We start from the raw sequence: 13,599 nt of genomic DNA on the forward strand, positions 1-13,599 counted from the left end.
CAATGACCTTTACATGTCATTTATATTACTTCACACAAACACTAAATCCATCTGCTCCTGGTTCGGCCCCCCGGTCAAAATTTAGAACCCAATTCGGCCCGCAAGTCAGAAAGTTTGCCCACCCCTGCCCTAGCTCCACTCACCATCTCAATTACCCCGGAAGAGTATCACAATATTAATCCGCGGCAATAACCACAAAATATTACATTTGAGTCACATGCAATGATATGAGGAAACAAGAAAAGACTAACAACTAAGGTCAAATGTCAGTCATGTGACAGAGCCCTCTGCCACTACTGTGACTTTAAAAAGAATTAAATCAAAGGCAACTATTGTTCACGCATGGAATTTGGCGATGACGTGTCGATGCCTGAGAGGATACACGGCGTCCAAATCCACATTAATCTAATCTCACGCGAAAAAACGGAATCTCCCGGGTATGTGACTACCTGAAATGACCGCAAATTAGTATCGCTACAAATTAAAGAAGCCGTTTTGTTGCCGTTTGTAATTCTCATTGTCATAATATATTTACACGTGAATGTTTTGGACAGTGAATGATTATCATCCACGACTAAGAGGCGGAGTTGACCGGGGGCATAATCAAGATGGCCGCCTTCGCCGAAAGGTAAGACTAACGGTCGCGCTTTATCTTTTATGTATCTTGTTTTGATACATTGTGCTTTCACCCTTATCAAGCCGGGTGGAGTTGTAGTTGGAGAAGAAGAAGTTGTATTAATGTCTGCCCATTTACAGACCATGAGAGATTCCCTCCCTTGCGGTCGAGAACCTCGCAATTGAATAAACGTCTCATCCGTCAACCTGTGCCTTTGCTAGGAAGCTTGCTAACCAGTTAGCTCGACAAAACGGACACAGTTAATAGGGCGATAGAGTCAGGCGGTCTTCCAGTACGTATACTTTGTCTTTTTGTTTAATTAGTCTCATTTTGTGTGTGTGATCGTTTTAATAGTTTCAAATAAGTTAGAAGAATGTCAGCTAGCATTAGCCATTGCTCTAGCTCTCTTGGTAGAATTAAAACCGATGAAGCGCCCCTGATTCAGTGGCTGGTAAAACTGATTAATTGATTTCTTAACTTTATGGATGCAGGTTAAGGGGTTTATTTCGAAATTGACTTTAGAATGCGATCTCATTTGAAATCGTAGTCAAATCGTGTAGCAGGGATGTCTGTCGGCTATCAGGACAATCTACCACCCCACACCCTGAGAGAATAAAAGCCAATGTAATGCATTTAATGAGAACCTTTTATGTGTTTAATATTTGTCAGCGAAACTTCCCGAAGTGTTTTACATAGTTAGAATACAGCGGCTAGTTCATTTTTCTAATGCAAAATTACGACATTCTACTGTTGTTACAAGAAAGCGCCTTCGTTCGTTCATTCATTCTCCGAACCGCTTATCCTACGAATCGGGGGAGGGGGTTGCGCAATTTAGGGCTAACGGACCACAAGGTTCTGTCACGGGTCACCAACCTCCTTCCTGGGTACTTATTAATGTATAGGGCTACCAGTTTGACGCACACTTCTAAAATAAATTGCTCAAACACTTATCTTATGAATAATGACATACATCGATGTGAAAATCATGATGATTTCTCAATAATTTCCTACAATATTTTAACAAGGTAGGAAACAGAAAAAAAGAATCAACATGCATTACTTTATTCCTACAATCGTAGTCCCAGCGGACACAAGCTAGGTGCTTTGTTCATCAATAAGGGAAACTTAACACCACTAATATTAAAGACGAGATAGATATTGAGCATGGTACCTATGCAACTCCTTCTGTATTAGGATGCTCTGCTGTAGATGTTGTGGATTGTCAGTAATAGACAGTGTCTTGTTTAATATTCTTTTAGGGATCAAAAGTTAGACTTTGGAAGACTGCAATTACCTAACCGGTCATAAAATGACACCATATCTACAAAATATAGGGGAGCCTGACCATTGAGTGCTCTGTGAGTTACTGAACATTTTTCCTGTGACTAAACCTTCATTTGGGATCTAGACAATGCAGCAGCAGCATTCTGACCGAGTGTCCATACTTGTGGCCTCGTAGGCCAGTAAGCTGACTTACTCTGCCACCGTAACAGATTTTAGAGCTTAATCCATCTGGAGCTTCCTTTATCTTGATTCGCAATCCATCTGGAGCTTCCTTTTTCTTAATTCACTTTGTAGGATGGCACCTATCTTGGCGCTCTGGCTTGCTGTATTTCTCAGTGGGGCACTGGCTGTGGAGAGAGCCAACTTCAAAACCTGTGACCAGAGTGCCTTCTGCAAGTGAGTGAACACATCGAATAGGATTCTGGAATCATACGCTCACCGTGTTTAATTACATGTCCCTTGTTTTGTGTAACACTTCTTTCTAATGTTATTAACAGACGTCAGCGAGCATTGAACCCTGGCGAGTCGCCCTATCGAGCCCTACTAGAGACTATGGAGCTAACCAACACTAGACTTACCCTGCAGCTCAAGAATGACAAGAACAAGGTACGGCACCCACAATACGGTGATCCAGCCGAAGGACACCAGGCCATTATAGTAGACAACCATACACTCCAGAATCAAATCTAAATTTAAGAACTTTCCATAAATTATACCCTTGTGAGAAAATAATGCTGAGTTGTATGTACTCATCTCCCAATGGTTCCTATTGTAGTTGAAGTTTGAATTGCCATGCATCATACTAAAATCGTGGTTTTTTGATCATCCATTTAATTAATGCGATGGGGGCATATTAATAGAAACATCTCTAAGTATGAGTTATGTTGCTTTAAACTTCAGTGATTAAAAATCAATGATATGTAAACATGTGGGCTGTATTTCTTAAGCACCGATTTTATCTAGATAATAGAAATGGATAAATGACAAGCAATCAAAAGGAAGCAGCCACTGGAATTGTAGCATCTGCAATGTTCATTTGAATTTGATTAATTGTTCAGCACTAATCAACACTACTAAAATAATGCACATTTCATCATGTCTAAAAAGACATTAGTTTGCATCTCTAAATCTCCTGGAAGCACACACTGTAAAAATTCGACATCTATTTGGGCTTATCTGCTAATCCGAAAGAAATTTCAACATGAATATGATTATTAGAGCATTCCCATTCTCTTTCCTCCTGCGTTGTAGGTGCGTCTGCTCCTGGAGCTCTATCGTCTCCAGGGAAACATAACGAGGGTGAAGATTAATGAGCTGAAGCCGCTGAAGCCTCGTTATGAGGTCCCCGACGTGCTCATCAGAGAGCCGCCTACAGAGCCGTAAGTGTCTCGTGCTGCGGTTGCCTCCTGCGAGGAGGGGGAGCTTTTGGTACGTAGCTGATATGTATAATGATGATTCTGCAGCAATCAATGAAAGCGGTGCAAGGTTGAGATCATTTTTTTTTCACTTTAGGAATATTTCTATTTAGTTCTTGATTTCAGATTTATTGATCCCAACTATATCCTCTAAACTTAATATCTGCATTGTTCTCTTGTCCCCCCCAGCCTGTCTCTTTTGTCTCAGGACAAGAATGGAGTGGTTCTGTCACTGGGGGCGGAGTCTCAAAGGGTCATTGTCAGTGCACAGCCTTTCCGATTGGACATTATGGAGGGGCGAGATGTGCTGCTTTCGCTAAACTCGCGTGGCCTTCTGGCCTTTGAGCACTTACGGCTACGCAAGGACACGTGAGAGACCACGCTTACTCGCACGCTTTCACAAATGCCTGTCCGACACAAACACCTCACTTATTGGTTTTTGACTACATTCGTGTTCATTTGAAAATTGTCTGACTCGTTCTGTCCTCTTCTCCTTATCGCCCTAGTTTCTCCTATTTAATAACAAGAACATTGGCTAGTGTGTGGAATAATGTCAAGGGTGTATTCTCTAGGTAAACAAAATGCTCTGTATTATACTACTTGTACTAATTTGTAAATAGTATCATACTCATGGAGTCTATAAACCAAAGTCTAATTTTACCCCGCAAATTAGCAAGGAAACGGGAAGGTGTGAACGTTGTGCTTTTGATGGATGCTGTTGATTGTGTCTCTGCAAGTGAAATGCATTTCCTGGTGATAGATACTATACAAGTAAAAGACCGTTTACCATCTTACGCAGGGTTTCCAATCGTTATGCAAATAACATACAAGTATTTCGCAAACTTGTAGTCCATGCAAATGTCACTCAGCATTATTTTCAAGTCAACTGTTCAAGAATAATTTGAATATTTTTACTATTTTAAATACATAATATATTATATTCATCCATTATCTGTACCGTTTGTTCCCACGAGGATCGCGGGCGTGCTGGAGCCTATCCCAGCAGTCATCGGGCAGTAGGTGGGGGACACCCTGACCTGGTTTCCAGCCAATCGCAGGGCACACCGAGGCGAACAGCCCTCCGCACATGCACTCACACCTAACATATAATATGTTTAATTTTGTTTTCAAAACTGAAAGCAGTTTTGGTTTAAAAGCATTGTTCCAAACTATCCACACCAGTGTTTGAACAGACTGTTTTTTTGTTTTGTTTTTTATATAAAAAAAATACTGTTATCATGAAGAGGTTTGTTTAAATGCATCCAAATTGTTTTTTAACAATCAATGAATTGAAAATTATGCTGAGGTCCATTTGCATAAACTACAAAAATTATATATAATAATTTGGAACATGATGTATATCTTAAAATAAATGAAGAGCATCCTGATCATTAATTAATTTTGGATGGTGTCATTTAGGCCGGTGTTGTTCAATAATTTAATTTGACACAAAAAACTAAACTTGCATGAGCTTGTTTGCTTTTGTGACTAGCCAGTTACTTATAATGAATTTTCCACAGTTTTTTTTTTTGTTCAGCAAACAAACAAAAAATGCATCGTATAGAAAAAAAACATACACAGTCAGCGAGGACTGAGTCGCTGACTGGTCTCATACCCTCAGCCTATTGCGTGTAATCAAATGATGATTAAGCCAAGCAGCTTTAAAAAGTTGTCACTGTAGGAGAGGTAATAACAACAAAACATCACTACCTGTGGAAACTTGACATTCAACCTCAAGCAAAGTGGATTCTATTGTCCTTGATTTGTAAAGGACATCCAAAATGCACGAATCTCGGCTTACGCATGAAGTCAACCCCATTCGTTTCATATATCTCAATCAGTGCGGAATTTGAGCTGGAGACGCTGGTAAACAAAGTCGAGGCCCAAAAACTGTCTGCCAAAGTCAGCATCTTCTAATAGCAGCAACGGTGGCCCAGACATTTAGCTCACCGGTCAGCGAGCGCTTTGTGCTGCCAAACCAGATGTGGTGGTTGTGTGTCTTTGATCTCCCAAGTTGGATGGCCCAGCACTTGTAGAATAGACTTCATTTCCCACAATGACTTGATAAAATGTGTAAGATATAAGGAAGAGATCGCATGGTTTCCTGAGGTCCTATTAGACAACTTGTGGTGACTGTGGTGGCAGCTGTTATCCCCTGTGTTTGATCAATTTTCCCAAAGTTAATTGCACTGTACATCCTTAAAATAATGTCCTTTCCAAAGTGACATACCTCTACGTCTCCTTTTGCCATATTCCCCTCTATGCTGTTGCATCTTGTGCCATGGAGCAGACAGACAGACCAAGAGCCTGAGGATGCAGAGCTGGACGATGAGGTGCTTCACACAAATCCAGTCTCTCCTACAATTTCATCTGGGGGGGAAAAAAATCTTCTCTAAAATGATGTTACTTCTTTCCTCTCTTTCTTTGCAGGCTATATTGAATGAAAAGGTTGAAGACGGCATGTGGGAAGAAACATTTAAATCATTTACAGACACAAAACCTAATGGTAAATTTCAATTTGTAATAGTGGGTCTTAGCACTATCCACATACACAAAACCGAAGTGCTTAAAAAAAAAAAAAAGAAGCTGATCCTTTAATTTAACAAATAAGCTTTTGTGGTTGAATTTATTTCAGTTGGACTGTTAGGCTCTGCAAAAGAAGGAAGGTCATCCAGTATTTGGAAATTGTAGTTTATCACACAATACTTTAATTTTGTGCTTAAAAAATACTCCATTAGAAAAACACCAAATGCTAAAATAAAATGAAGCATTCTCCCAAAACCGAATAAACTCACTTTAACAAATGAATACTGAATAATGAATACTAGCTATAGTAAGTTTTTGTTTAGTGTTGACCCTGTTAAATCATTCTCCTTTTGTTGTGCACTCACATTACAGGTCCAACTGCTATCGGTTTAGACTTTTCATTGCCAGGGGTGGAACACGTCTATGGCATTCCAGAACATGCAGACAACCTCAGACTTAAAACTACAGAGTGAGTTGCAAACACAATGGTTGTGATGACGACTATGCATGGAATGGTTGAAACGATGCTTATTTTACGATGCTTCCTGCTAAATATAATTTGCCTGTCTCCACCTCTCAGTAATGGAGATCCATATCGGCTCTATAATTTGGACGTGTTCCAATATGAACTGGATAATCCTATGGCACTTTATGGGTCCGTGCCTGTTATGTTGGCCCACAACATCCAGCGGACCACAGGAATATTTTGGCTCAATGCTGCTGAGACTTGGGTTGACATTAGCTCCAACACCGCAGGGAAGGTTTGTGCCTCCGCCCATGCCTGAAGGCTTTCATAATACGATACGTGTACGTGAGTGTTGATGAGCTTGGTGCCAGTTTAGCCTGCCTCATTTCTGTGGTTGTCCTCAGACTGTGTTTGGAAAAATGCTGGATTACGTGCAAGGCTCCAGTGAGACCCCACAGACGGACGTGCATTGGTTCTCTGAAAGCGGCATCATTGATGTCTTCATAATGCTCGGCCCAACACCAAAAGATGTCTTCTCACAATACGCCTCCCTGACTGGTAAGATTATTATGTGAACTGTCTGTCATGCTATGATCATTCACCCAGTGTATTTCATTTCATAATCTTACAAATTTGTACTATTACCACTTATTCACTTCATTTTCCTCCCGGGATGAATACAATGAATGACTACTCAATGTGTTATAACGTTGGTCAGGCACCCAGGCCTTCCCTCCTCTGGCCGCACTGGCCTACCACCAGTGCCGCTGGAACTACAACGATCAGGAAGACGTAGCATTGGTGGATGCAGGCTTTGACGAGCATGACATTCCCTATGATTTCATTTGGCTCGATATTGAGCACACAGATGGGAAACGTTACTTTACCTGGGATACCAATAAGTTTCCCACACCCAAGGAAATGCTTCAACGACTCATGGATAAAAAGCGCAAGGTACGAATTTTTCGCCACGAAAACATCACAGGAGCTCATGTTGAAGTTTGTAAATGAATGTGTTTTTGGTGAACTCCTGTTTATCGAGACCGACCTGCCATGGTGATATGTGATTTACTGAGACCATGAAAAGAAAATGGCACACTTATTAAAATGTATGTCAAACACATTGTGTTTATTTATGACCACAAGCAAAAAAGAAATTGGTGCAATAGCAGGGGCACAACTAACTGATTTTAGCAAGTCGTCTCAAGGTACTATCAATTCCATACTAATTTTGCCAAATATTAATTTCCCTCTCTTTGTGTAATAGATGGTAACCATTGTAGACCCTCATATCAAAGTGGACAGCAGCTACAAGATCCATAATGAAATCAAGTCTCTAGGTTTCTACACAAAGAATAAAGATGGCGCCGACTATGAGGGCTGGTGTTGGCCTGGTAAGTAAGAATAATAAAATTGTATGAAATTGGACTGTTGGTACACCAGATGTTTGATGATGCATCCTTGACCAAATAAGCATGCCCCATTTACTTTGGACTTGAATGATTTTGTTTAGGCAGTGCCGGTTATCCAGATTTTAGCCGTGAAGACATGAGGGCTTGGTGGGCCAGCATGTTTGCCTACGACCAGTATGAGGTGAGACCCGTGGCAGCTAATGTGAAGTGGAACACACGAGGCAGTATAATACAGACAAATGAAGGCTTTCAGAACTAAATGGCACAGTAAAACTATATGTTTTACTGTTTTACTTGAAGGTTTCTAACACTGACATTGGTATCATTACTTAGCCTTTCAATGGCATTTTTCATTGTGTGTTAGCATTAGCATAGAGGTGCAGCGGTAATAGTAGCAGTAGTACCAGTACCACTCTACATTTAATATCACGGTTTCAGTGAGCCCGTTTTCACAGACACCTCTGTGTCCAGGGCACAATGGAAAACTTGTATACGTGGAACGACATGAATGAGCCTTCAATATTCAACGGGCCTGAGATCACCATGCACAAGGACTCAAAGCATGGAGAGTGGGAGCACCGTGACCTGCACAACCTTTATGGCTTCTATGTGGTAAGCAGCGTTGACTTTCAGACGATCCTTAGAGAACATCATCTTAGCAAGCTCATCGCTTGTGATTGAAAATTTGCATGTGTCTTTTGTGCAGTTGTTCTGATTGTCATATTTGTTGCAGCAAAGGGCCACAGCGGAGGGTCTGATCCAGAGATCAGGAGGGGTCGAAAGACCTTTTGTCTTGAGTAGAGCCTTTTTTGCTGGGTCACAGCGCTATGGTGAGCCTTTGTCTGTTTTCATTGCCCTTCACTAAACCTTCGAGTACTGTTTATTGAGGCAACAGTAGTGAATTATTTCAAGAGTGTTTTTGTATCTCTAGGTGCTGTATGGACTGGCGATAATGCTGCTGAGTGGGGTCACCTAAAAATGACCATCCCCATGTGTCTGAGTATTGGTCTAGTAGGAATATCTTTTTGTGGCGGTAAGTGACACTCTCCCAAGTTATCTTTGAAAAGTATGTGATCTCAAAAAGGTGCTGAAATAGTCACTGGCAGTTTTAACACGGTCATGCCCTGTAGTAATGCTGTAACTAAGTACATCAGTAACTACCGTAATTTTCGGACTATAAGTCGCTCCAGAGTATAAGTCACACCAGCCATAAAATGCACAATACAGTGAAAAAAAACATATACTATAAGTCGCACCAGAGTATAAGTCGCACTTTTGGGGCAAATTTATTTGTCAAAATCCAACACCAAGAACAGACATGAACCAGCAACAACAGGCTAAACGATACGGTATGCTAACGTGACATAGACAAACGAGGAGCTGGGAACGGGCCTGAGTAACATTGAGAGTTATTCAAATAAGTATTACATAAATAACACGTTTATCAAACCATCGGTGTCACTCCAAATTATTAAATCCATCAATCGTCCTTTATGTAAACAATGACGTGTATGCGCCGCATATGCGCCGCTGACGTCGGACTCGTAAGTTGCATTTCTAATTATTCCACAGACCCATATAACAATATATAAAGTATATTTCAAATAACTATCGTATAACAACAATATTATCAAACCATCTGTGTCACTCCTAATCATTAAACCTCGTCCTTTGTCAACAACGCCACGCGCACGCGCCGCACAGCTCTAGTATATAACTATATTGTAGCGTTAACAAAGTACCAGGAAAGACGTGGGTTTGGTAAACAGCTCTTTATTTAACAAAACAAGAGTTCAACGAGCCAACAACTACTGAACTGTAACGATAAAAACAGTTGCTACACAAAATAAAATATATCAAATAACTATAACATAAATACGTTTTTCAAACCTTGTTGACACAAGGTTGTGTCAATTTGGAGTGACCTCCAAATCATTAAATCCTTCAAACGTGGGGCCCTTCGTCATCTTCGTCATCCCGTGATAGAATCCTTTGTCCTTATGTAAACAACCACCGTGCTGCTCAAATGACAGTAATCCCTTGCTACATCGCGGTTCGTTTATCGCGGTTTCACTACATCACGGATTTTTGAATTTTCAAAATTTGCAAAAAAATTCACATATAAGTCACTCCTGAGTATAAGTCGCCCTCCCACCCAAATTATGAAGAAAAAAACGCGACTTTTAGTCCGAAAATTACGGTAAGAAAGAAAATAAGCTACAGTCCCAAATGACTAGTCAACCTTCCGTCATCTTTACAGTAATGCAATTACATTTAAAGTAAACCCTGAATGCTAATGTATGGAATTAATTGACAAAGATGAAAAATAAGGACTTTTTTGCCTTAATTATAGTTATATGAATATAGTTTCACTCGGTTATCATTTTTATTTCATGAATAAAAATGTTTTTCAAATTTTCTCTTCGTTATTTCATTAAATTTCATTAACTATAATACCATTGGAACTGATGTACCTTTACATATGAGGGCCAAAAGGTCATAATACCCTTTTTTGTTTCCACTTTATGTAAACAGCCAAAATTAGAATTACAAGCAAATGACGCTCGCAAGTAGCATTGCGGCAACATTAGCACTGAATTAATTGTAGTTGACAGCCAACTAGATTTGCAGTCAGTCACGGCGCCACGCCTCTTCAAACTCACATAAATACTACTGTGTGTGTGGTGCTACCTTTGGCTTGATTATATTTTAATTTTACTCTATGGTGGTGTTTTTCTTGTGAAAATGTCACAACAAACCTTGGTTTTTGGTGTCTGCAACAAATTCTCAAGATCCTCAATTATCTTTCCTTATCTTGCCCTGTAGCTGATGTCGGGGGTTTCTTCAAGTCTCCCAGCTCAGAGCTGCTGGTGCGTTGGTACCAGACAGGAGCCTACCAGCCGTTCTTCAGGGCCCACGCCCATCTGGACACTCCCCGTCGTGAACCATGGCTTTTCGGCCCAGAGAACACTGCTCTGATCCGAGAGGCTGTGCGCCAACGCTACAGCCTGCTGCCATACTGGTACCAGCAGTTCTACCACACGTATCTCACTGGGCATCCAGTCATGAGGTGAGCATTTAGTAGACACTTGAATACATTTTAATTGAGTCATGGTTTGCTTTGGATGTTTTTAATACTTGTGATCTCAATCATTTTTTTTGTCCATCAAATGGCTGATGAAACTAATGTCCTACTGTTTACTAGGTTTAGAAACTACAGTGACATTCTTCTCTTTTTTTTTTTTTTTTTTTTTTTTTTTGTAGGCCGCTGTGGGTAGAATATCCTCAGGATCCTGCTACTTATGCTCTGGATGATGAGTTTTTGATTGGTGAGACCAAATGTCGAAAATTAATTCAGATTATTATACTTGTGAATAATTTTACTGCAGCATTCGAGTTTTGTTTTAACAAGTAACACGGTTGTCGTAATGTTGCTACTGAATAAGTCAATCTTTTGCAACTGTTTTAAACACTTTCTATTTTGCCATAGGTCGAGACTTGTTGGTGCACCCTGTCACTGAGGAGGGAGCCACTGGAGTAACTGCTTACCTGCCAGGAAAGGAGGAGGTACAGAAATAAAGTTTTTATGCCATGTCTGTTGACTTTGTGGTGTCGGACATCTTACCTCTTCTGTTCTACTGTCAGGTCTGGTTTGATGTCCACACCTTCCAGAAGCACAATGGCGGCCAGAACCTTTACATTCCTGTCACCATGAGCTCTGTAAGACTCTAATCTCACACATCTTCTGTGATCGCCTCTTTTATCTGTGCATTTTATTCCTGCAGTCATAACTCACTAATTGTGTTTTGTCTTTTCATGTCAGATCCCAGTTTTCCAGCGCGGTGGCTCCATTATTCCCAGAAAGCTTCGAGTGCGTAGATCTTCCACCTGTATGGAGCAAGACCCATACACCGTGTACGTAGCCCTTGGTCGTCAGGTACGTCAAATCATTAAAGCAACATGTTGCAGGTTGTCATTTCATGTTCAAAGACGTGTCAAAATTTTCACAGAGAGCTGCAGAGGGAGAGCTCTACATCGATGATGGACACACTTTCAGCTTTGAGAAGAAGGAGTTCATTCACAGGAGGCTGTCATTTGCCAACAACAACCTCTCCTCTGTGTGAGTTTCAATGAGCAGAAATTATTTTCTTTTAAGTATAAGAAGACCTATCTCTTAGTTTAAAGAATATTTAGTGCCCCTTGAAATTTTTTTGTAGAGTCCACAAGATGGTGGCAAAAAAAAAAAAAATGTTTTCTAAGTTAAGCTCCTCAACTCACTTTAACACAGTTCCTTGGCACCAAGATGCCACAAGATGGTGATAAAGCACTACTCCCCCCTCCCAAAATGAAGCTCATCACACATCAACATAGGTCCTATGTAGAAAGATGCCAGGAGATGCTGCAAAAATAGCTGAATACTGTAGGTGTGTTTTTCAATGAGTAATTGATAGGTTGTAAGTAATATCTGCAAACAGTGACTATGGTTTTGGAATACTGCTGTTGGTAAATATTTTAAATGAAATTGTAATGCCCCTCAGAAACCTTGCTCCAGAGGCCCATTTCTCAACCAGTTCCATTATTGAACGCATCGTTATACTGGGGGGTAGTAAGCCCACCAAGGCTACCTTAAAGACAGCTGGTGAGTCCTTTTTTCATTTGTTTTCACTTGCTATTTGCATCAGTCTTTTTTTACGTTGCTTTCATTTCTTTTGGCCTTTCATAGATGGTCAGAGGAGCCAGCTTGAGTTTGACTTCGATGCTTCTACGTCAGTATTGACGCTCCGCAAGCCCGGTGTGAATGCAGGCACTGATTGGACTGTGGTGCTACAGTAACTGTTGAGAGAGTAGACGAGGAGCAGGAGGAAATAGTAACTGAATATAAGAGAAAAGATCAACAAGATTCCCCACTTGAACTTGAACACAATGCAACACACACACACACACCAACCCTACACTTTTATCTGAAGTGCACGTCGATATACTCGTGCCCCCTTTTTTGTGTAATGTTATGTAACTTATAAAAAGTGATGTCATTAATCATTAACAAATCAAATCATACTCGGCTGAGCCTCTGAAGTACAAATATACTGGTAAATGTCATAGCAAATGCTCTGTCTGATGGTGTATTACAGATTGATTTTCACCCAATGCATATTTTGATTTTTAGGTTTTGCAATATGAAGAAAACAACTGACCTTGCTTCACACGTTTTCAGTTTACAATTGGCATTTACAACCTCATTATAAATTAGTGACAGATGAAGTTGTCTGTAAAGAAGTATTTGCTTTGGTAAGGGATCGTGGCGATCAACTGCTTTCCAAAATGTTTATCTTTTGATCAACACTCTTCACAATAGAAATGCTATTGGCTACTGAACCACTGACCTCTATGGGTTATCCTGTTGACAAGTTTTCCTTCCTTTTGTAATTGTTTGCATTTCCATTTCTTTGTTTACTATTAATTTTAATGCACTTGTGACAACCCAAGTATTGTTTAGATTTCTGTCTTGAATTCAACATTTCCAGATTTTATGGGTCTCAATTATCTTAAATATAAATCTGAAAGGCATACCCCTTTGTTTTCGGAGTTAAACCTTCGAATGGAAGCATGTCAGCTGCACTGCACAAATCTAAATCGTCATTGGGAGTCTGATTTTGTCCTGTTCTTTCAAATTGTGTCAGTCTGCTTTTCTATTGTTTTTATGATTGTAAATGTTACTGCATTTTTTTTCAACTTGATACAGTGGAAATAGAAGTGAAGAAGCAGACTATCGGTCAGAGTTGTCAGATATACTTTAAAAGATGTGACCAAGTGAAAATAAAGACCAATTGTTATAAGAAGACCCTCTTTGTTTTGTGTATTCATGTATCAGCTTTTTAT

The 13,599-nt window shown here is 40.1% G+C and overlaps 1 protein-coding gene across 3 annotated transcripts; it reads left to right on the top strand.

Annotated features, from left to right (window-relative positions):
• Window positions 1–256: 256 nt before the first annotated feature.
• Window positions 257–13,561, top strand: ganabb (glucosidase II alpha subunit b). 3 transcript variants are annotated; one of them, XM_088386421.1, is made up of 26 exons: window positions 257–437; window positions 555–628; window positions 2,195–2,296; window positions 2,398–2,506; window positions 3,152–3,279; window positions 3,505–3,684; window positions 3,822–3,887; window positions 5,606–5,648; window positions 5,746–5,821; window positions 6,214–6,310; window positions 6,422–6,602; window positions 6,712–6,865; window positions 7,026–7,261; window positions 7,575–7,701; window positions 7,821–7,900; window positions 8,191–8,331; window positions 8,453–8,549; window positions 8,651–8,752; window positions 10,546–10,789; window positions 10,984–11,048; window positions 11,210–11,286; window positions 11,365–11,439; window positions 11,543–11,656; window positions 11,730–11,839; window positions 12,258–12,358; window positions 12,443–13,561. In XM_088386421.1, exons 2-26 carry the CDS (start codon window positions 609–611, stop codon window positions 12,550–12,552), a joined length of 2,835 nt encoding a protein of 944 aa, XP_088242547.1. In that variant the 5' UTR covers window positions 257–437; window positions 555–608; the 3' UTR covers window positions 12,553–13,561. The 3 variants fall into 3 exon arrangements, with proteins under 3 accessions (XP_088242547.1, XP_088242565.1, XP_088242556.1); XM_088386439.1 differs by lacking the exon at window positions 3,822–3,887 and having other exon boundaries at window positions 261–437; XM_088386430.1 differs by lacking the exons at window positions 257–437; window positions 555–628 and adding an exon at window positions 754–908.
• The last annotated feature ends 38 nt before the right edge of the window (window positions 13,562–13,599 follow it).

Source organism: Syngnathus floridae, chromosome 1, assembly GCF_059516105.1.
Source record: "Syngnathus floridae isolate MCC-2025c chromosome 1, RoL_Sflo_1.0, whole genome shotgun sequence".
In the NCBI taxonomy this organism is placed as follows: domain Eukaryota; kingdom Metazoa; phylum Chordata; class Actinopteri; order Syngnathiformes; family Syngnathidae; genus Syngnathus; species Syngnathus floridae.